General features: G+C 39.1%; 1 protein-coding gene across 1 annotated transcript in view; it reads left to right on the top strand.

Moving 5' to 3' along the window:
- The window catches only part of SLC9A9 (solute carrier family 9 member A9), a 582,779-nt gene that overhangs the window by 270,956 nt on the left and 289,667 nt on the right, over positions 1-22,156 (top strand). The window contains exon 8 of the mRNA XM_001162912.4: positions 2,312-2,417. Within this exon, the coding sequence (XP_001162912.2) occupies positions 2,312-2,417 (106 nt within the window). The remainder of the gene's footprint in view (positions 1-2,311; positions 2,418-22,156) is intronic.

Raw genomic sequence — 22,156 nt, 5'->3', positions numbered from 1 at the left:
CTATGCATCTCCTCATTTGAATCAACCCTGTAAAACAAGTTATTATCCTCCTCACCTTACACCCGAGGAAACTGAGGCTCAAGGAGGATACGTAGCTCACTCAGGATCGCATATCAGTAATAGTGAGCATGGTAATAATCACATCATCTAACATTTATTGAAAACGTTACTGTGTGCCAGCCATTGCCCTAAGTGTTTTGCATGGATTATCAGATAAGTTTTACAAGAACACTGGAAGGTAGATACTGTTACTATCCCAATTTTACAGCTAAGGAAACTCAGACAATTAAAGTTAAACAACTTGGCTAAGGCCAAACAACTAGGACATTTCAGGGCCAGGATTCAAACCCAGGCTTTTGGGCTCTGGAGGCTACACTAAGTGGAGAAACTAAAATCAGAATTCTTCTCTACCTGATGTGAGGGGAAGGTGTAACATATGTGAACAGGTTGATAAGGGAAGAAAAAATTCCTGGAGATTGGAAGTCTGGCATAAGATTGCATCAGATCTGAAAGAAAGGGTGTAGAGACGGAAGAAACAGGCTCAGTAACAGTGGTGACATCGATCGTGCAGTATTTGGTGGTCTTTAACAGGCTCTACAAACACAGGCTGTGAAGGAGATAAATGCTTACTGTTGTCCTCCTCACCTTCCTAACCACCTACCTATTTCATTCTGAGGCCGTCTCCTCGGGTTGTAGACCTCTGAGCTCTGCAGACCCAGAGCTGAACTAGTTTCTGGAGGAGATTAAAAGAAAAGAATGTTAGATAGCTGATTGCTATTTTGTTACTCACCTGCCCTGAACATTCTCTTTAAAACAAACTAGAAGAGGGAATTCAGAAGAACAGACCTCACTAGAAACAAAGACTTCCCTCTAAGTAACAAAAGGAAATATTGTAAAAGGATCTCAGGGCAGCCCATTCTTTACAGCAGATAAAGAATTGCTTCCAGATCCTTACTGATTCTATTTCCCAAAAAGATGTTTTACCGAAAAAAAAAAAAATTAATTTAGACCACAGTAGACAAGTTGCATATCACTTGTTACATGCCAGGCACTGTTCTGAGTACTTAACATATATTAACTAGTTTATAGACCTCTGAGGTAGGTGGCATTATTATTCTCGTTTTCAGACAGGAAAACTCAGGCACACAGTGGTCAAGAGATGTGTCCAAGTGAATACTGTGAATTTTAATCCAGGTAGAATTGGCTTCCAAATGCTACACTCCCAACCATGATATTATTCTGCCTTTGTGCTTTCTAAAACTTTACAAAACATGTTTAACATACTTCAGAACATTTTACTTTCATGTAGGATCAGGTATTATTCTCATTGTCAATTCACGTAGAATAGAAATGAGGCTCAGAGAGGTTAATTTTCTGCTGAGAAATCACACAGCCAGTCACTGGCAGAGTCAAGAATCAGAATAAAATGTTCTGTTCCAGAGGTCACACTTTTGCTCCCTGCTCCCCTGCTAAACATCTCTTAATGTGAAATTTTCTTTAGATTTTGTTCTAGCAGTATAAAAATGCAACACGATCACATCTCCTTATTTGTCAGGGCATTTTGTGCCTAATATTGACACAATTGCAACGTAACCCTTTCCCATTGATCACGTGCTCCTAATCATCTCCGCATGATCCATTCTCTGCCCAACTTGAATCACTACTATCCCTTTGTTCTATTTGCAATTTATAGACCATTGACCAAGTGTCATCCTTGTCAAAATGAACCAATAATAATGGTTCATTAATAATGGAACCTATAAATAACATATCTTCTCCTTATCCTACTTATACCAAGAGGGCATGGGCAGCTTCCCTGTCACTGAATGTAACTTCTTCTTCTGATCCTACTTCCATCCCCAGGAGAGAAGACTCTACCAGGTGGTCTGCCCACAGACTGCACTCCCGAGGGAGCAGCGCTCCTTGCTACTGACATACTTGCAGCATCTCATCCCCCCACACTCTCCTTGGCTTTGTTTTTCCATGCCTGCTACACCTCTCCTGAGGGGTGCATCCCAAGGGATGAGGCTAAGCCCTCAGTGAGCTGAATTTATAGTCTTAGGAAGACACCTTTTTAATCTGAACACAGGTTTGAATTTTTACAGGCATGTTCAGCCCCCGGTGAAGCATGGAACTCGTGCTGGCCTTCAAAGTAGGTCCCAGTGAGAATTATGGCCTTCCAGTCAGGTCTGAATATCAGTTCTTTTACTTTGCTCTAGAGCTATCATCACCAGATCAGTTTTTATTCTCAGCCAAGAAGGAGATGTAGCTGTAAAAGCTGTTGTTGTTTCCCTTAACTTGTCTTCCTCACTTGACCAAATTTACCAAGCTGTGCGAGTTCCCAATGCTGGAAACCGGCCTGTTTTTCCTGCTTTCTTGGAGTGCCTTCCTGTCTGCCGAGGCTGCCGGCCTAACAGGTCAGTGCTTCATGCTGCACAGCCAACTGGATGTGTGAATATGTGTGTGGCTCTGGTGTGTGCCCCTCCCTGACCTAGCAGGAGGTGAAATGAAGTCTCTCTTAAATAGTGCATGTGAATAGTTTGGGTCAGAATCAGCCTCTCTTGGGTACGCTGGAGAGAAAAAATAATAGTAATTCATCCATTTTGTACCAAACAGCTTAATGGAACATCTCCTAAATGCTTTCCTCTTTTCTCCTGGCTGGACAGGAGGCGTGTTGAAGAGACTGATTTATAGTGTGATGGATGATTTTCAAACAGAAGTCTTCATTCAGAGTGTGAAAGGATACCCACAACTGCTTTGTAGAGAAGGGTGGTGGCTTTCAGTGGCTCTTAACAGTAGGTTTCAATGTAAGCAGGCTCTCTAGGGTAGGCACATCTCCATACACGTCGGTGGTTGAGATCTTCACATATGTTCCACGGCAGGTAGGAAAACAAACAGCCAATGTGGTGGCTGTACAGTTTAATGTCTCTTACCACAGAAAGTCTATAGAGAGAGTCCTCTAAGGTGGAACAGTTGATAGAAAGGGGGCAGTTCGTTAGACCCAAGGGCTGCAGATCCTAGGATCTGGATTGAGCAATTAGGTTGCCTTTCTGCAACCGTGAGGATTTGTGCTTGGGTTACTGCAACAATTGGGTGCTTTTCCATGCAGAAGAATCTCCATGGCTTCCAGCAAAATGTTAATGCTGTTTCTCTCCTCAAGCCACGTTCCCTGCTTCTCCCAGGTTTCAATCCTGGATCCCTTTCTGCTCGTTACATCTTAATGGACATTCGAATGGTAAGAATCCTTCGTAACTGGTAGCAAGGTATACCTCCCTCGGTGTTTGCATTTTAATAGGTGATACTTTAAGTCTAAATAATAAATAATAATAAAAGTTGACATATATTGAGGGTGTACCATGAGCCAGATGCTGGCCAGCTGTCTTTCATAGATGATTTCATTAATTGATAGAAAGATTCAAAAGTAAAAGACTATGCCCAGTTTACTCAGCCAACAGTAAGTGATGGAGTGGGATTTAAAACCAGGAAATTCAATTTTAGAGCCTGGGTTCTGGGGGACCACGCATTTCTACCTCAAATGAAACTCCATCTGTGAAACATCAAGCAGACCTCTAAGGGTAGGTAGGAAGGAAATAGTTGGAGCCCCAGGCAACTGCCTGGTTCAGTTGCTCCTTGGCTGGTCTTGGCTCTCCTGTGAATGCCATGGCAAATCTTTTTAGTAATGAGAACCTATTGCTTTAATCAGCTGGCCCAACTTACTCAGAGCCACACAGTCCAAGCTATTCCCGTTGGCTTCACGGGTGTTTGCTGCCAATACAGAAAGCCACCCACCAGTTCTCATGACACTATAATCAAGACTACATTACTGGATTCCACCCTACCAGGCCTTTGTATCTAAATTATTTCAATACAAAGTCTGTTATTTTAGTGCATTGCAACTTTATTAAGGAGGTAGCTGGAAAGCTTATGCATTTCAGAAAAAAACAGTAGCCATGTCCCTTCAGTGAAATAATGTAGGCAAATCATTTACATCACAGTCATTCAAAAAACATTAGTTCCCTTTCTTCCACATTCTGTATTCTATTCAAGTTTAACTTATAAAATGATCCAAGTAATATTAATAATAAGAAAAAATATTTGACCTTCTAGAAAGGTAAGGAAGTATCTTAACTCACCTAATATTTTTTAATCTACTGTTGGATGTTATAATAAACACACGCACACACACACACATACACACACACCATTGCCTAAGAATTGTCAATTTGTGTAAAATTGTCTATTTCCTTGTCCATTTCAGCAAGATCTTCTTCTATCAACTACATTAAAGGCTAAGATCCATGGGAAACTGAACAAATTGCTAGTTTGCTTGATCCTTGCTCTTTCACACCCTTTCAACCTGATATCCTTACTGAGCTGCCATACAGACCACCTTCTAAGGAGCCAGCATCATGGGATGGGTGAATATGGGTGTGAACCTCAGTAACAGAAAGATCCAAGTGTCCATGGCTGTACCGAGGGGCAGACTCACCCCCGAGTAGTACACTAGATTTAGGCAATGTGCCTAACAGACATTTGCTACAAACCAAATTCTAGGTGTGAGCATTTTCTATTGCCAAAGACCAAGACCGCTTAGTCCAAATTACTTATGTGTTTGTTTGTTTATTATTTAATCCTTGCCTATTTCCAAATTGGATTTGTGACAACTCATAACATAAGCCATGCACATCACAGGACCATTTAGTTGAGGGTAAACACTCAAGTGCTCTGGGACAGAATTTTTCTGCAAAATTAGGCAGCTGTTCATTGCTGTGGTTTGGCAATAAATATAGCTCTGAGCTTTCTGGCAGTCAAAGCCAAAAGGGGAACATGATGAGTTATATAGGAATAATACAGCATTATTTTTTTTAAAGTCATGCTTATTAAAGTGGGCAAACTTTATTTTTCATACTAAAATTTTAGGGGAATTTATCACATGCATCTGTATATAAGGGCCTTTGAACACCAGAATGGACAGTGTATTTAATAATAATTTTAGGGAAAATGGAGGTTCATTCTTCATATGGTCATTTCTCATATCAACTTTCAATAAAACCTGAGGGTGTGGCATCAAATTATAATTCTGTAATTATTTCCATGTAATAATAAAATCATTTTAGTTCTAATGCACAGGTAAACTAATATGATACAAATCTAAACATCTAGAAAACTTAAAAAAAGATTTCTGAATGAATAGACAACAATGAATATAGTAAACTAAAATGGAAAGAGCTATTAAATAGTTTATGAGTAGCTACAGAGGTAACCAGCAATCGTGGAGCCTTGTATGGGTTCACTAACAACACTTAATGTAGCTCCTAGAGATAGTATTAACATGGAATGATTTCTCAGCAGAATTCCCCAGGCCCTGACCTTTCAAAGTGGGCCCTCAAGAACATCCGTCTAGTGAGCAGGGCTCTCGGCCGCCTACCTATACTTCACCCCTTTTATTGGTTTCAGAAATTGGGATTTCACATACAATTCTATTTGAAAAAAAATGTTCTGCTACTTTAAACAAAGCACATCTGTTTTTAAATATATTTTATTTTTTTCGTACACCCAAGGTAATCCATACTCACTGTAGAAAATTTAGAAAATGCAGATTTACAGAAGGAAATAAATTTAGAATCACTTATATTCTTATTGCATGTTAATAACAATTGTTAATATTTGGCTGTGTCAAGCTAACTATATATATATAATTATACACACATATACACTTAAATATGCCTACCTAAATATACTCGTGCATGCATATATCTATATATTTCTTAAGTAACTTGCTTTCTTCATTCAACAATTTATAATGAAAAAAATGCCATGAATGGAGCATTAAAAAATTTATAGTGAATGTTTTCCAAAACATTCAATACTCCATCATATGAACTTGACATAATTTATTGTAACAACCTTTTGATTATTTACAGGTTTTAATATTCTTATTATTACTGCAATGATAATCTGTATAGCTAGAGATATAAATTTTTATTTATATAACTGCCTGAAAATAAAATGTCTGGTTTAATAAAAAACTAAAATTTAAATTTTTGGAGAAATTTGTCCAAATTGTCTTTTAGAAAATTTGTATCCCCTTGCACTCCCACCAGCAATCTGAAAGCAAGCTCATTCACTCACGTCTTCACCACCCCAAATCTTATTAATCACTGCTAATTTGATAATCAAGTTCCATTTTCTTCTGGTTTACATTTATTATATTTTTATGAAGGAGAAGCTTTTTTAATTACAGGTCATTGGCTGTTTGTATTTCTTCTTTGGTGAACTACCAGTTTATGCCCTTTGTCACTTTTTTGTTGTTGTTAACTGTTTTCGTGTTGAGATGCTTAACTTTGTCACATTGTAGTTCAGTTACTCTTTATCTATAGAGAAAATTGGCTAGGACCAATGATGCATTTCTATAATCCCAGCACTTTGGGAGGCCAAGCAGGGAGGATTGCTTGGGCCCAAGAGTTCCAGACCAGACTGGACAACATAGTGAGACCCTGTCTCTACAAAAAAAAAAAGTATCTGGTCATGGTGGCACACACTGTGGCCCTAGCTACCAGGGAGGCTGAGGCAGGAGGATTGCTTGAGCCCAGGAGTTCAAGACTGCAGTGAGCTATCACATGACTGCATTCTATTCTGGGCAACAAATAAAAGTAAAAAAAAAAAAGAAAAGAAAATTAACCTTTTGACTGTCATATAGGCCATAAATATTCTCCAATTTGTGCTTGTACCTTTTAACTATGTTCTGTTTTGTTCGTTTGGGTAAGGGAAAGGGGTTGGCATAGGCATTTTCAAGTTTTATGTGGTTAATTGTATTGCCTCCTTAGAAAGCCCAAGTGAATGATATGTCCACAAACTTAGCAGCCTAAAAAATAATAAAAAAGAAAAAATATATAGAAAACCCAAGTGTTTCTTAATGATAGTGTATAATTTCTTTTAAAAGTTGTTTGATTTTGTTTTTGCATCAGAAACAAACTGGAATTTGTTTTGATATGAGGTGTGGGGTATAGTAGCGATTTGATTTTCTTCCCAGATGATAAGTCACTTGTCCTAACACCCATCAACTTTTGCCTATTTAAAATGTCTATGTATGTGCACATACATGTATGTGTATGTGTATCTGTATGTTCTGGTCTTTCCATTGTTCCACCGAATGTTTGATATTCATGGTGTCAATTATTTCAGCTTCATGGTTTATTTTAATATCTAGTAGGTCAATCTTTCACTCCTCTTCCCCATATTCAAAAGTTCCTTTGCTATACCTGTATATTTATTATCCCTGATGGACTTGGAAATAACAGGTTCCAAACAGAAAATAATTTTGGAATTATAATGGGGGTACATTAAATTTTTAGATTAATTTGAAGAGAAATGGCATTTTTGTAACATCAAGTCTTCCCACCCAGGAATATGTTATGACTCTCCATTTATTTGAGTCTTATTTTACGGCTCTCAGTAAATTTTTACAGTTGTCTTCACATTAGACCTACAAATTTCTTGTTAAGTATCTTTTTAGCAGCTACTTTATATTTTGGGGTGCTACAGTAAATGGGAACTTCTTTCTTTATAGTTTCTAACTGGTTATTGTTTGTATCTGTGCATCTAGATTGCACCGCACTATTTGATTTATTCTCTGTAGCTCTAAAGTACAAAATTAGAGCTGATGGAGAATTAGTATTAATGGGCGGAAGTTAGACTATCAAGTTCAGGAGGGCTTTGTCAGCACCAAAAGAATGTCTGAAGCATTGTAGGCACAAAATAAATATCGTTTGAGCAGTGGAATGAATAATTTTCACTCACAAAAGAAAAAAGTTTCAAAACCTGAATAACAGATCACTTTATAAGGTAGTAAGTGTTCTGTGCCCAATAATATTCCTACAGATTTTACACATCCACTGGTCCAAACATTTCACAGCAGATCCATACGTCAAGTAAATGATATCTCATAAATTGCATTAATCTGTAACCTTATTTTCCCAATTATTAAGTTAAAAAATCAAGACATATAGGCATGAAAGGAAGAGCTCTGTCTAGAAGAATGTGGTGGACATGTGTTGGTTCTGGCTGTCCCAACACATTCTCACTTCCACTGGTAATAGCATCCTAATGTTTCTTAGGAAACTACCCCCGACTCCAATGGATAACATCTTCTAATCAACGTGTCCCACCCTCCCCTGACAAAGAGAATTAGGACATCTGAAGCTAGGACAACTAGACACTCTTCCCCTGGTATGTAAAACTTTAGGAGGGAGAGAGGAGGATGTATAACTGCTGGCACCTCCTCAATAGCAGAGCCCTATTGAGACCCTCTATTTATTTATTCCTGCCACCAGATCCCTGGAGCAGCCATGATGCCTCCTTTCTAAGAGCTATCACACTTCCTTCCAATAAATTCCTTTCTGATTATGCTAGCCAGAGTCTGTTTTTATTACTTGCAAACAAAGAAATCTAAATGGTACAAAGGAAGGAATAGTCCATGAGGTATTTCAACAAAAGAAATTGTATAACTTTGTGACAGATCAGAAGGGAAGACAGTCTCAAAGACGGCACAGCCTCTAGGCTAGGATACTTGGGACCATCTTATGCCAGGTGCATACTGATAAACGAACAAAAAGAATCAAGCTTTTAAAGACAGTTTGCAGTGTTCATTATCCTTTCCAATTCAGCTTCTTACCAGATTCATCATGAACACTTCAGTGTAAGCAGCTTGCTCATTAACACATCGCCTGCATTCACTTTCAGTTGTTACTAATTTGATGATGATCATTTGATTTATTTTGATCATCTTTTGCTTCAAGGGCCACATTTGCAGCCACCTCATCTCAGTCTCTTGGAAATTGCACCTGCCAATGTTCAATAGTCACATACAAGAACTTGGTTTTATGGAAACAAGTGGCTTTTAGACATGCAAATGAAGGCTGGTGTTTCTATTACCCAGAAATCTGAATCTCTGCTGCTTGAAATATACAAGTACATTGAGAAAACATTTATTTGGGAAGATTGGGCAGAATATAAAATGCAAGTGAGAAGTCTTTATAGAGGATGAGAGTATGTACAGAGAAATGGACATTAGGGACTTCTCACAAATCCAGAGAGCATAGAAAGAAGAGAACATATGTGGATGTGTCTGCCATACTTACAAAATCAGCCACCGAGGCATGTGTCTCTGGCTTCTGGATCTTCAGCTGACTTGCTAAAGGATTGGAATAAGTCATCCTATTAATTGGCATCTCTATTTTCCTTACTGCTAAAGTCAAAGGAATTTATTGCTTTGTAATAGAAGGACATTGTACACATACAGAATGTGGCTTTTGGGTAAATACATGACCCTAAGGAATTCTCTCCGTGAGGTACCTGGTATACACGACTACCTAATTTTGGATCAGGTAGAATTTTTCTTGTGCAGAGGCCTGTTTTCTAAAAGTCATTAGGTTACTGAGCCATTATTTTTAAATGAATATTGAAAATACTTCAGCAGTATTATTTATAGCATATCTCTAATGGAATTGAATCCTGTCATAGAAGCTGCTTTCCAGTTTATAAAGATAACCGAAAAGCACAGCTGGACAGGTTGTTTGAAAATTCATTTTTATAATCTGTTTCCCAGCTGAGACTTTGGGGGTCAGGTTTTCGCCAGAAGCAAACTTTCAGGGACTGTCATTAAACACCCAAAGAGTAAGATTTCTAATGGCAACATTGACACCACGTCTAATGATTTCCCTGCTTCCAGGCATTGCTCTAATAAAGACAGCTTCCATTTTTAGATTCCTAGGGCAATTTTATGTTCATTGGAGGCAGAGGAGGGGGAAGAGGGCCACTGGCATATCTCATTTTCTCATACAAAAGGTTAAACAGTATAGAACACTATTTACTCAGCTTAGAATGACTTCCATTTAAGAAAACAGCCATCCAGAAATATGAAGAAAAAGAAGTCCTGATTATTAAGTAATGGGGCTGGGCTTTCTAATCTGATTCTAGAGAGTAAATGACTCTTAAAAAAAAATGAAAGTGTGGAAAGTTAAAAACAAGTAACACTCTGGCCTATTCATTAAGGAATTGACCAAGGTGTCTGAAAGAAAGAAGTGCTCAGCACATGCAAGTTGTGTTTACAACACAAACAGTTAAATCATCTCAATCCCTTCCCCTAAGCCTGTTCTCCTATTGGCCTCAAATCACAAGGGCCTAATTACATTGCCATGATAGGAAAAGCTGCACTTGGAACTCAGGTGCTATGTATTTGTCAAGTCAGTTCTTGAAAGGCTTTTGTAGAGTAAGCAGTGAGGGAAAAGGGGAACTTGAGAAAGTCTATTTTGCAATAGATAAGGAGGAGATATTTCCAAATGAAATGACTATTACTGGACATGTTGAGATTTCACTTGTCTGAGTAAGTAAGTTGGCTTATTACTTCTCATCTCATCATTTCTCACTTGGGCAAAAATTGTTTTCAAACTCTTAAGAAGGCTTTTAGCTCAGAGGTGAATGTGTTCCATTTGGCTTGCCACTGATGCACTGCATGACTGGATGGGAAATGCATTTCTGGAGCTCAGTAAATAAAACAAATCTCCAGGAGGGGACTTAGTTTGAATTGTTTCTCAAAACAAATCTGGCCAGTTTTAGCTTCCAAATACGTGTCATTAGCCAACATCTCTTACCTTAAAACTGGTTTGCTTTCATATTGACAGAACCAGGTGAATCCAACTTAACCAACAATTCACCAACAAATGAGGTGAAGTGAGTGTTTTCCAAGCTGGAAAAAAAAAACAAAACCCTGAGGCTCAAAATATTAGGCGTTCAAGCTTCAGAAATAGTGCCTACAATTCTCAAGGGGATTAGTTAACCAGCACACTGAACCAAAGACAAACATGCAATGATGCCATCTCAATAAACACAGGTGTAAAGTATGTCTTCTCGCATAATAACTCATTAACTCACACCTGCACTTCCTTGAACCAAATAGCTCTTCATTTCAATATTCAAACAACCTGCATAGATAGCTAAAGCAGTGGACAAATTTACCCCTCCTTTCTTCATTGTAAATGTTTTCAGTCATTATTTAACAACTCTTCATGGTGCCAGGAGTCATAGAGAAAAAGGTAAAATTATTTCCCAAGAACCCATATTCTGCATAGGCATGTAGAAAATTGTCAGAAGATGGCACAAATAACATGTGGATGCAGAAGAAAAAGGAGTCAAAGATAATTCCCGGGTTTTTTATGTCCGTTGGGTCAGTGGTTGATTTCACCAAAATGGAGAATACAAGTGAGTGAATACATGCGCCAAAAGGAGACACAATAATCAGTTCATTCCAGGACCTTCAGAATTCCACACAAGGGTAGAATATTCACATGGAAAAGTACAGTGGGCAACTGGCCTGGACTTCTGGGGTGAGATTGCTGATCACAGATTTAGGCAACATTGATGTAAATGTGTTAGCTGACTCCAAGGAAATGGGAACTAGAAAGAAACCAGGGTAAGGAGGGTAAGCCTAATGAACAGCAAAACTTGAGGTGCCATGCCAGGGATCTAAGCAAAATAGGTCTTTCCTTCTTCTCCAGACCTCAAGATAATTTGCATAAGTACTCATTACTATGTTATGAAGAATTTACATAGAGGATATTTTTAAACAAAAATTTCTAAACCTGGCAACATAGATTTGAAGTAACACTTAAGTGCATATCTATATACTCAGCATTGGAGGAATCAGAAATAATAACATAGATTCATGCTGTTTTCTATATTGATGTTCTTATATTCCACAGATGCATTATTAATCTGCCAACTATGGAGTTGCCAAATATGGTGAACTAGATGGTAATTGTACTCTTTGGAAAGTTGGATACTTTCATATTGCCTGAAGGAGTTTTCCATTTTGTTAAATCTTTGACTTCTCAGTTCCAGGTTCACTTTCAGTGGTTGTAGGAAACCTGTCAGAAATGTCTCTTTTTACTAGATCAAAAATAAATAAAAGTGTGGCATGGAAAAATAACCCATCAACCTCTTAAACCCCTCAGAGGACCATCTGAGTGCAAGACACATTTCTTTTTCTTTCTTATTCATTCTCTTTCTGTGTTCTGGTGATATAATCAATATTCCTGTCCAAAAATGCAGTATTCTGTAGTCTTAGAAACTCTTCAAGTCTGCATTTAATGTCAAGGTAAAGCGTGCTTCATGTGACAGACGCTTATTTTCTACTTCTGTATCTGACGGCTTCATCAACTTTTAATGAGAAAAGAATTCTGGAGTAATGTTATCAGAAGCAGAGGCTGTAGGTGACATAGTCTTGAATACGAAAATTTAAATATTAGAAGACAACGGACCCTGCCAGGAATAAATTCATATAAACATTTATTCGTATGTAAGAATTAGGATTAATCTCCTTGTGTTCTCTTTTCAAAGCACATAAACGTTTCTTGAAGTAGAAGTTCATTCCTTTGACAGATGTGTATTTGAGTACCTGACGTGTGCTGGACACTGCTGTGGGTCAGCGATAAGACAGCAGGTCAGGAACCCAGCTCTTGAGGAGATAGAGGTCAAGAGGGAGACACTGGGCAATCTAGTTGACAGGAAGTCAAGTGAAGCTGTTAAACCCCATGCAATTCTTCAATCCCAAGTATGCAGACCTTGAAGCAAAGTAAAAACTGAACCATTTATATTACAGACATTTATAATTGGAAGGTGCTGAGAGGTCATCTAGAGCAATGCTTGCCAGAGTTTCTTGACCCTTATTGGCAACAAATAGATTTATTATGTAACATATGCTTATATATTAATTTTCATTTTTTTGCCCACAAGGGTAATTATATTATGTTAGAATATACAAAAGTGCTAATTAAAATTATGATGATCTTACGTTTTCTTCTCCCTTCCTTGGATTGTCTTATATACCCCTACTTGAAAACCACTAAACAGACTACCTTCCTCAATTTAGTGAGGAGAAAGCAATGGACGAGGCAATGCATTTAAATTGCATCAGTCATCAAACTAGCAAAGTGACTGAACTATGACCAGATAGATCCTATGTCTTCTGACTCCCAGTATTGCACATTTTTTCTTACATAATTTACAACCACACATTGAAGTTTGATCATATCAACAAGTAAATAGACATAGTATATTTAGTAGCACTAATGCTTTCTGAGAGGGTCCAGAAGTGGAAGTCATGGAGAACAGTATAAATGGTACTGTGTTAAACAAAAGGACTTAACTGTTCTCTGAAAATTGAGCTCTCTGGAAATAATTTACTTGCCAGCAGAATCTTTATTTTTCCCCAAGAAGCATAGATCTCCTCATGCTGTTTCCTAAATTTCTTTGCTTGCCAATTAACTTGAATTTAACCGTGTGCCTCTTTGTGCTTTTTCAAAATAGTTCTTCTAGATACTATCAAAAAGTGTTGGTTCTAGTTCTTATCCAAAATTGTGTAAATGAGTCCCTGCAGTCAATTTTGGGCTCTTGCCCACCACTGAAATCTCACTGTACGAACACTGAAAGGCAGTGTTGCGCACAAACATGAGTCAGATGCTCTTATTATTTTTTGTAGGCCACCTCCTGATTTCTTTCAGAGTCCTTTATTTATTTTAGGTCCCAGATATTTTTGAGCATGACCCACTCCACATGGACCCAGATGTATGTAGTTGAGTCCATTCATCATTGCTGCAGGGCCTCATATGTCCAATTTAAATCTAAGATCTTGGACATGTAAAGTAAGAGTTGCATTTAAGGATTGCTTGTTTTTCCAGCAGAGATGGAAACAGAATGATCAGATTTTATTTTTATTGGGAAAGAAAATGAAGAAATACTTTGCCAGCAGAGGGTAGACATACTAGATATTTTATATTTCTAATTTTATGTATACTAGGCCTAACAAAACATGCAGGATAAATACCTTAGTGCTTATAATAGTTTGACAATTAAGCATAGAGTTTATTAGTTGTTTCTCCTATTAAGTTTTGTATTCAAAAAATTTTTAAATTAATTCATGTGTATTTATTCCCTATCTATAATGGATTAAAGTCCAAGTGTGCTGGTAAAGTGCATGTTTCTCAGATATGCCCCGCAATCACCTGCCTCTTTCCCTTTGCTCTTACTGAAGTCCCTACCCATGAACCTGCACTCCCAAATTTTTCTCATCTCTCAAGACCCAAATGCCTCTGCCACTTTCAGGAAAACATTCCTCATCCCTGTCCCAGCTTTTCTAGCCTTAAAGAAATTACTCCCTTTGAGAATTCCTTTGTTATCACCCACTATTCTACCAGTTTTAGATGTCTTTGTATATATCTTATCTCTGTTAGGAGACATAAAGCTGCTTGAGGCCTAGGCCTGCTTTATTCAGTCTTGTGTTCCTCATACCCATGGTCAGTGCTTTGCTCAGTATAGGATCTCAATAGATAACTAGCAATTGAGTGAGTAAATACCAGATACCAAACTCACTCATGTAAGTCTGGTAGCTTAATTGTGACATTACTGAGAATTGTCTAAGTTTAGATTACTAGGAATAGCAAGCACATATCTACCTGCTTTCCTTGATGCAGGAGTTAAAGGTGAAGAGAAGACAACAAAGGTGAAAAAGGGCATAGAATGTGCAAAGCCTGTACTATCCCCCAGTCACTTGTTAAATAGGAAATGTTGCTGTATTTATCCCTGAAATGAGTTTCTCCAAGTTATTCCTTCTTGTCTTCTTCCTTTCATCTCCTAATATTTATGGCAAAACCTTATGTTTACTTAAGAGTATTGAGTTTGTAAAGCATTTTAATATCCATCATATTGCATTATATTAAAAACAGACCGGCCGGGCGCGGTGGCTCACGCCTGTAATCCCAGTACTTTGGGAGGCCGAGGCGGGCAGATCACGAGGTCAGGAGATCGAGACCATCCTAGCTAACACGGTGAAACCCCGTCTCTACTAAAAATAGAAAAAATTAGCCGGGCGTGGTAGCGGCCGCCTGTAGTCCCAGCTACTCGGGAGGCTGAGGCAGGAGAATGGCGTGAACCCGGGAGGCGGAGCTTGCAGTGAGCTGAGATCGGGCCACTGCACTCCAGCCTGGGCGAAAGAGCAAGACTCCGTCTCAAAAAAAAAAAAAAAAAACAGACCGTGAGACAGGTAGCCACTAGCCAGATGAGAAAATTAAGTCTCAGTAGGGTGAAGCTATTGGCCAGCATCACCCGTGTTATGCCTGTAGCCATGGCAAGAGAATGGCAGCCTGTGAAGCATGGAGGCCCAAGATACCACAGGGGCTGAGAGGTGTGGACCCTACTCTTACCGTGCAGCTCTTTATTTTAGTGGCCAAGTCCTCTTTTTCATATATTCTTTTTGGGCTACTTTTTCATTTTTCTTGGTTAAGTTTTTTCTGCTTACATTGGGTCTATTTTTAAGCCCCTTGTCCAGTTTCTTGAGGTAAATAATCTACTTATTTTCAATCTTTTTGTCCTGATAAAACGCACAGAAGACTATCAATTTTCCACTAAATAATTATTTGGTTTTTATCCCATCGGTTTTGATAGGGTATGTGGTATAAACTTATTGTTATCCTATTTCTAAATAATCTAAAATTTCACATTTGATTTCACCTTCAACTCAATTTATTTACTTATTTATTTTGAGATGGAGTTTCACTCTTATTGCCCAGGCTGGAGTACAATGGCACAACCTCAGCTCACTGCAACTTGCACCTCCTGGGTTCAAACAATTCTCCTGCCTCAACCTCCCAAGTAGCTGGGATTACAGGCGCACACCACCACGCCCGGCTAATTTTTGTATTTTTAGTAGAGACGGGGTTTTGCCATTTTGACCAGGCTGGTCTCGAACTCCTGACCTCAGGTGATCACCCTGCCTCAGCCTCCCAAAGTGCTGGGATTACAGGCGTGAGCCACCGCGTTTGGCCTCAACTCAAATTTTAATTAGAAAAATGCATTTGAAAGTCTCCAGTGGATACATTTATTTAGCCTATGCTTTTTTGTTAATTTTCAGTCTTATAACATTGTGGTAAAAAATATGACAGCCTTATAACATTGTGATCAAAAGATGTGATTTATTTGTTTCCTTTTTTTTTTTTTGAAGGAAAAAGTTTTATTCAACTTTTTGGTGGTAAAGTATATCATCAATTTTATTTTATGTAATTTTTTCACATTCCAATATTGTTGGGATGAAAAGGAAATAATTTTAAAGTAAAGTAAAAAAAATTTAAAACCTCTCAGATTTTCTTGATAATAATTACTCTCTGAAACTAAAATGGCTTCACAGAACCATGTCAATTCTGGAAAGCTAGGAAAAGAAAACCAAAGAATAAAACACAAAAATATAATTTTAAAACATTTTTTGAAATTAGCAAAAGATATTTATAAGCCAAAAAAAAGGGTAACAAAAATTGTGCTACTCCTTTGAAGATGTCTTATAATTGTTCCAAAATGCTAAGAGGTCAAGAATAAGGGAAAAATATCTTTTGGGGACATACAAGGTCAGAGCCAACTCTTAGCAAGGGTGAGTTGATACCTAGACCCAGACCGTTAGGGAGAGACTTGCTCCTCAAAGTGTGGTCCAAGGGCCGGCATCATGGACATCCTCTAATAGTATAAAAATGCAGAATTGGGGGCTCTACCCCAAACCTACTGAAGGAGAATCTGCATTTAAATCCCCAGGTGATTTGGTGCTCAGATGTACATTAATACCCAGAGTCCTGAAATCATTGCCTTGTGGATTCTTGGGCCACAGTTGCACTTCCAGATGTGGTCAAGTGGCTTCTGATATATGGAGAGGACAGTGATATAAGCTGTAAATTAAGCAAAGCCTGGGAGTGACAAGAACAGGCAAGGCAAAGTGGTAAGAAACAGCAGTAAGAGAGAAGGAGAGAGGGAGTGGGTTCCTTTGTGGGGTGAACTGCTCTGTCGCTTGGGCAGAGTCATCCGAACTCACTATTTTCAATGCCCTTTGATCTGAAGGTTTGTGTTCTAGAGATTTAAAAATATCCTTTTCTACATGGAGAAGACTTTTGGAGTTTCTCTTTAAACCTCATAGCTTATTTGAAAAAAACTAAGTTCTTATGAGTAGAAGATATGGTAATAATATATTTTTAAATTTTACTTTAGAAGACTTGTTTGAAATTGAAACAATTTTGAAAGCCTATAAGCTTATCTTGTCTTCACTTATTGAGAAAATTGGCCTCTATTCAAAATGCTTAAAGGTTTCATTTAGAACCAGTATTATTTCTTTGACCTTAAAAAAACACACAAAGACTGAATTGAAGGGTTCATCCTAGTGGATTAATGAAGTAATACATAGGAAAATGACAGGCCTTCAGAATTGGAGGAAATCCAGACTTTAAGAAAAGAATCCTTTCTACAACAATGCTGGCAGATAATCTTTCAGCTTAAACGTATGATAGGAACGTCTTACACGTCGCAGTAGCTACTCTACCATAGGATAGTGCTTGTGTTTTGGAAGGATTATGGGATTGGGAATTGGAAGACATAAATCCAAGTCTGGGCTATGCCTCATTAATATTTCTAGGTCTAACATATTTCTCTCTCCAAACCACTTGTTCCAATATAAAGGCTGTGTATTATCCATTCTCACACTGCTATGAAGAAATACCCAAGACTGGGTAATTTATAAAGAGAAGAGATTTAATTGACTCACAGTTCCACATGGCTGGGGAGGCCTCAGGAAACTTACAATCATAGCTGAAGGCACCTCTTCTCAGGGCGGCAGGAGAGAGAAAGAGTGCAAGAAGTGGAAATACCTGAATCTTATAAAATCATCAGATCTAGTGAGAACTCACTATCATGAGAACAGCATGGGGGAAACTGTCCCTATGATCCAATTACTTCCCACCAGGACCCTCCCATGACACATGGGGATTATGGGAACTATAAGTCAAGATTAGATTTGGGTGGGGACACAGCCAAACTATAACATTCTGCCCCTGCCCCCTCCCAGATCTCATGTTCTCACATTTCAAAACACAATCATGCCCTTCCAACAGTCCCCCAAAGTCTTAACCTATTCCAGTATTAACCCAAAAGTCCAAGTCCAAATTTTCATCTGAGACAAGGCAAGTCCCTTCTGCCTATGAGCCTGTAAAATCAAAAGCAAGTTAGTTACTTCCTAGATACAATGAGGGAACAGGCATTGCATTCCAAATAGGAGAAATTGGCCAAAACAAAGGAGGTACAGGCCCCATGCAACTCCAAAATCCATTATGTCAGTCATTAAACCTTAAAGTTCCAAAATGATCTCCTTTGACTCCACATTTCACATCCATGTCAAGCTGATGTAAGACTTGGGCTCCCACAGCCTTGGACAGCTCTGACCCTGTGGCTTTGTAGGGTGCAACCCTGTCTCAGCTGCTTTCATGGGCTGGTATTGGGTGTCTGTTGCTTTTCCGGGTGCACGGTGCAAGCTGTCAGTGGATCTACCATTCTGGGGTCTAGAGGACAGCGGTCCTCTTCCTACAGCTCCACTAGGCAGTGCCCTAGTGGAGACTGTGTGGGTTCCAATTCAACATTTTCCTTCCATACTACCCTAGCAGAGGTTCTCCATGAGGGCTCCACTGCTGTAGCAAACTTCTGCCTGTACATCCAGGCATTTCCATATATCCTCTGAAATCTAGGTGGAGGTTCCCAAATCTCAATTATTAACTTCTATGTACCCACAGGCTCCACACCATGTAAAAGCTGGAGCTAAAGCAGTTGGGACACAGGGCACCATGTCCTGAGGCTGCACAGAGCAGGGGGGCCCTGGGCCAGGCCCATTAAACCATTTTTTTCTCCTAGGCCTCCAGGCCTGTGATGGGAGGGGCTGCTGTGAAGGTCTCTGACATGCCCTGGAGACATTTTCCCCATTGTTTTGGTGATTAACATTTGGCTTCTCATTACTTATGTAAATTTTTGCAATGGTCTTGAATTTCTCTCCAGAAAATGGTTTTATTTTTTCTATTGCATTGTCAGGCTGCAAATTTTCCAATGTTTTCTGTTTTGAGTTTTCTTGAATGCTTTGCTGCTTAGAAATTTCTTCCACCAGATACCCTAAATTATCTCTCTCAAGTTCAAATTTCCACAGATCTCTAGGGCAGGGGCAAAAATGCCACCAGTCTCTTTGCTAACGCATAGCAAGAGTCACCTTTGCTCCAGTTCCCAACAAGTTCCTCATCTGAGACCACTCAGCCTGGACTTCATTGTCCATATCACTATCAGCATTTTAGTCAAAGTCATTCAACAAGTCTCTAGGAAGTTCCAAACTTTCCCATATCTTCCTGTCTTCTGAGTCCCTGAAGTCTCTAGGAAGTTCTGAACTTTCCCACATTTTCCTGTCTTCTTCTGAGCCCTCCAAACTGTTCCAACCTCTGCCTGTTACCCAGTTCCAAAGTTGCATCGACATTTCTGGATATCCTTATAAAAACACCCCACCCCACTCGGTGCCAATTTACTGTATTAGTCCATTCTCACATTGCTATGAAGAAATACCTGAGACTGGGTAATTTATAAAGAAGAGGTTTAATTGACTCACAGTTCTGCAAGGCTGAGGAGGCTTCAGGAAACTTACAATTCTGGCAGAAGGCATATCTTCACAGGGTGGCAAGAGAGAGAATGAGTGCAAGCAGGGGAAACGCCAGACACATGTAAAACCATCCGATCTAGTGAGAACTCACTCACTATCATGAGAACAGCATGGGGGAAACTACCCCCATGCTCCAATCACTTCCCACTGGGTTCCTCCCCTGACACATGGGGATTATGAGAACCACAGTTCAAGATGAGATGTGATTAGGGACACAGCCAAACCATATAACCACATCACTTTTTAAAAATAACAATTCCAACCATAGGTACAACTGAAAAGAGGATGAGTTCCAGTTCTCTTGGATTTGGCACATGGTCTTGCCTGCCCCTAGTGTTCCTCATTGTCTCAGTTATGACAGCAAAGATACAAGTTGGATTTTATTTTCAAATGGAAAACTGTGGTTTCCAAGAACTATCAAAGTTTAGAAAGAGAAGATACCCACAAGAGAATATCAACGAGGATTGACTCAGAAAAAAAGAAAACGATCTGGCTATTGACAGAGTTTAATTCAGGAAATTGGGTAGAGAGTTGGTGGAGATCTCAAAAGGTACAAAGTGTGCATAAAGGTAACAGAGAGGTAATACTTACAGGAAGCAAGTGTGAACCCTAGGAGTAGGAAGAGTAAAGGGAAATGAATCTAGAAGCTCCTAAGAGGGAACCACTGGGCTATGATCCAGAATTCTAAGGACACTGCCTGGCTGCCCTTTCTGAGGTGTATCATTGCTGAGATGAAGCTAGCAGGAAGAGCAGGCAAATAGGAAGAAGCAAGCCCTTCTCTCCTCCACTGGGTTCTAGTCACCTTCTGGCACTTCATACTGGCAGGATCCAACAGCACTGGCAAAGGAAAGCATGGTTTGTAGGGCCCCAGTGCCAGGATCACAGAGCCAGTAAAGATGCGTGGGTTTGGAGCTGAGACACTGGTTTGATGACTGGCACAAAAAGCACTTCTAGGCCCCTTGAGGGTCCCCCTCACCCTCTTTCTTACACACAAGAATCTGAGGTTCATAGAGTTTAAGAGAACTATCTAGGACCTCACATAACAGCTTCACAATTAGGACTCAGGCATGGGTATATAAAAACATAGTGATAATTAAAATGTTCTTTCATAAGGTAGAAAACAGTCAACTTTGAATTTGTTTCTGTGTTGGAGAATTTTATAGATAATAGATGTATTTAGATGAGACATTTTCAAAATGTGTTTGGCTTGTAAAAGTCATACTAATTACAGTAATTTGTGTGATTTAACTTATTACTAAGCTATGGAATTATGATTGTGTATGCTAATACTAAGGGTCAGATCAATTTTGTTGTTTTATTTTAATTACAACACCAAGCCTCTGGTCATGTGTGCTCATTCTCCACTGTTTGTTGTTTATATGACATATCCATCCACACAAGACTCAAAAGATATTTAGTAACAACATAGCCTGTTAGTTTTCTACTGGAGGCAAGGAAATGATAACCAATGCAGCCACTAGGGAAAATATTCTCCAATGATAAGCCCAGCTAGTTCAGAGAGATATGTAATCTTTTTCATAAAATCTCTGGCTAGTTCCTGGGATATCAGAAATATTTTTTAGATGGCTTAAGATCACCTTAAAACATTCACAGATGGTCTAATATAGGCAGAAAAGCACAGGAAGGCTATGGACTATTTGATCTCAGCTCTGTCACTTTAGAGGTGACCTTGAGTAAATTACTTTAGTGTCTTACTTGTTCAATAGGAATGGGAATGTTCACTTATTTATTCAACAAATACGGAGTGCCTACCATGTGCCTGGTACTGCTCTAATCATTAGGAATCAAGGAATCCCTCTGTCTTCAATGAGCTTTGCCTTGTGTTACAGTGTATTCGTCTATTTTCATGCTGCTGATAAAGATATGTTCAAGACTGGATAATTTATAAAGAAAAAGAGGTTTAATGGACTCAAAGTTCCACGTAGCTGGGGAGGCCTCACAATCATGGTGGAAGGTGAAAGGCGCATCTTACATGGCAGCAGACAAGAGAGATACGACAGCCAAGTGAAAGGGGAAACCCCTTATAAAATCATCAGATCTCATGAGACTTATTCACTACCAAGAGAACAGTATGAGGGAAGCTGCCCCCATGATTCAATTATCTCCTACCAGGTCCCTCCCACAACATGTGGGAATTATGAGAACTACAACAAGATGAGATTTGGGTGGGGACACAGCCAAACCATATCATGCAGGAAGGCGGAAAATAAACACATAAATATATAAAATATCAAGTAGCAATATATAGTACAGGAAAAAAATAAAGCAAGTAGAGAATGATGAGACTGAACAATTTGTACAGAGTGGATGGAGAAGACCTGTCTGCTCATGTAACATCTAAACAGATATCTGAAGGAGGGAAGGAGCCATGTGGATATCTGCAGAGCATTCCAAACAGTGGGACCTGGAAGGAAGTGCAAGGGCCCCTGGCAGAACATACTTAGAGAGGATATTGAAAGGTAAGGCGGTGGGGAGTGGTCAGAGAAGAGGTCAGCAAGTTGTGGGGAGTGGGGAAGGGGCAGGAAGAGATCTTGCAGGACCTTTTAAGCCACAGGAATCCATTACAAAGTTTTGAGCAAAGGCCAG

This window comes from Pan troglodytes, chromosome 2 (genome assembly GCF_028858775.2).
Source record: "Pan troglodytes isolate AG18354 chromosome 2, NHGRI_mPanTro3-v2.0_pri, whole genome shotgun sequence".
Lineage (NCBI taxonomy): Eukaryota > Metazoa > Chordata > Mammalia > Primates > Hominidae > Pan > Pan troglodytes.
The sequence above is the reverse complement of the archived record's forward strand: the minus strand, read 5'-3'. Positions and strand labels throughout refer to the sequence as shown.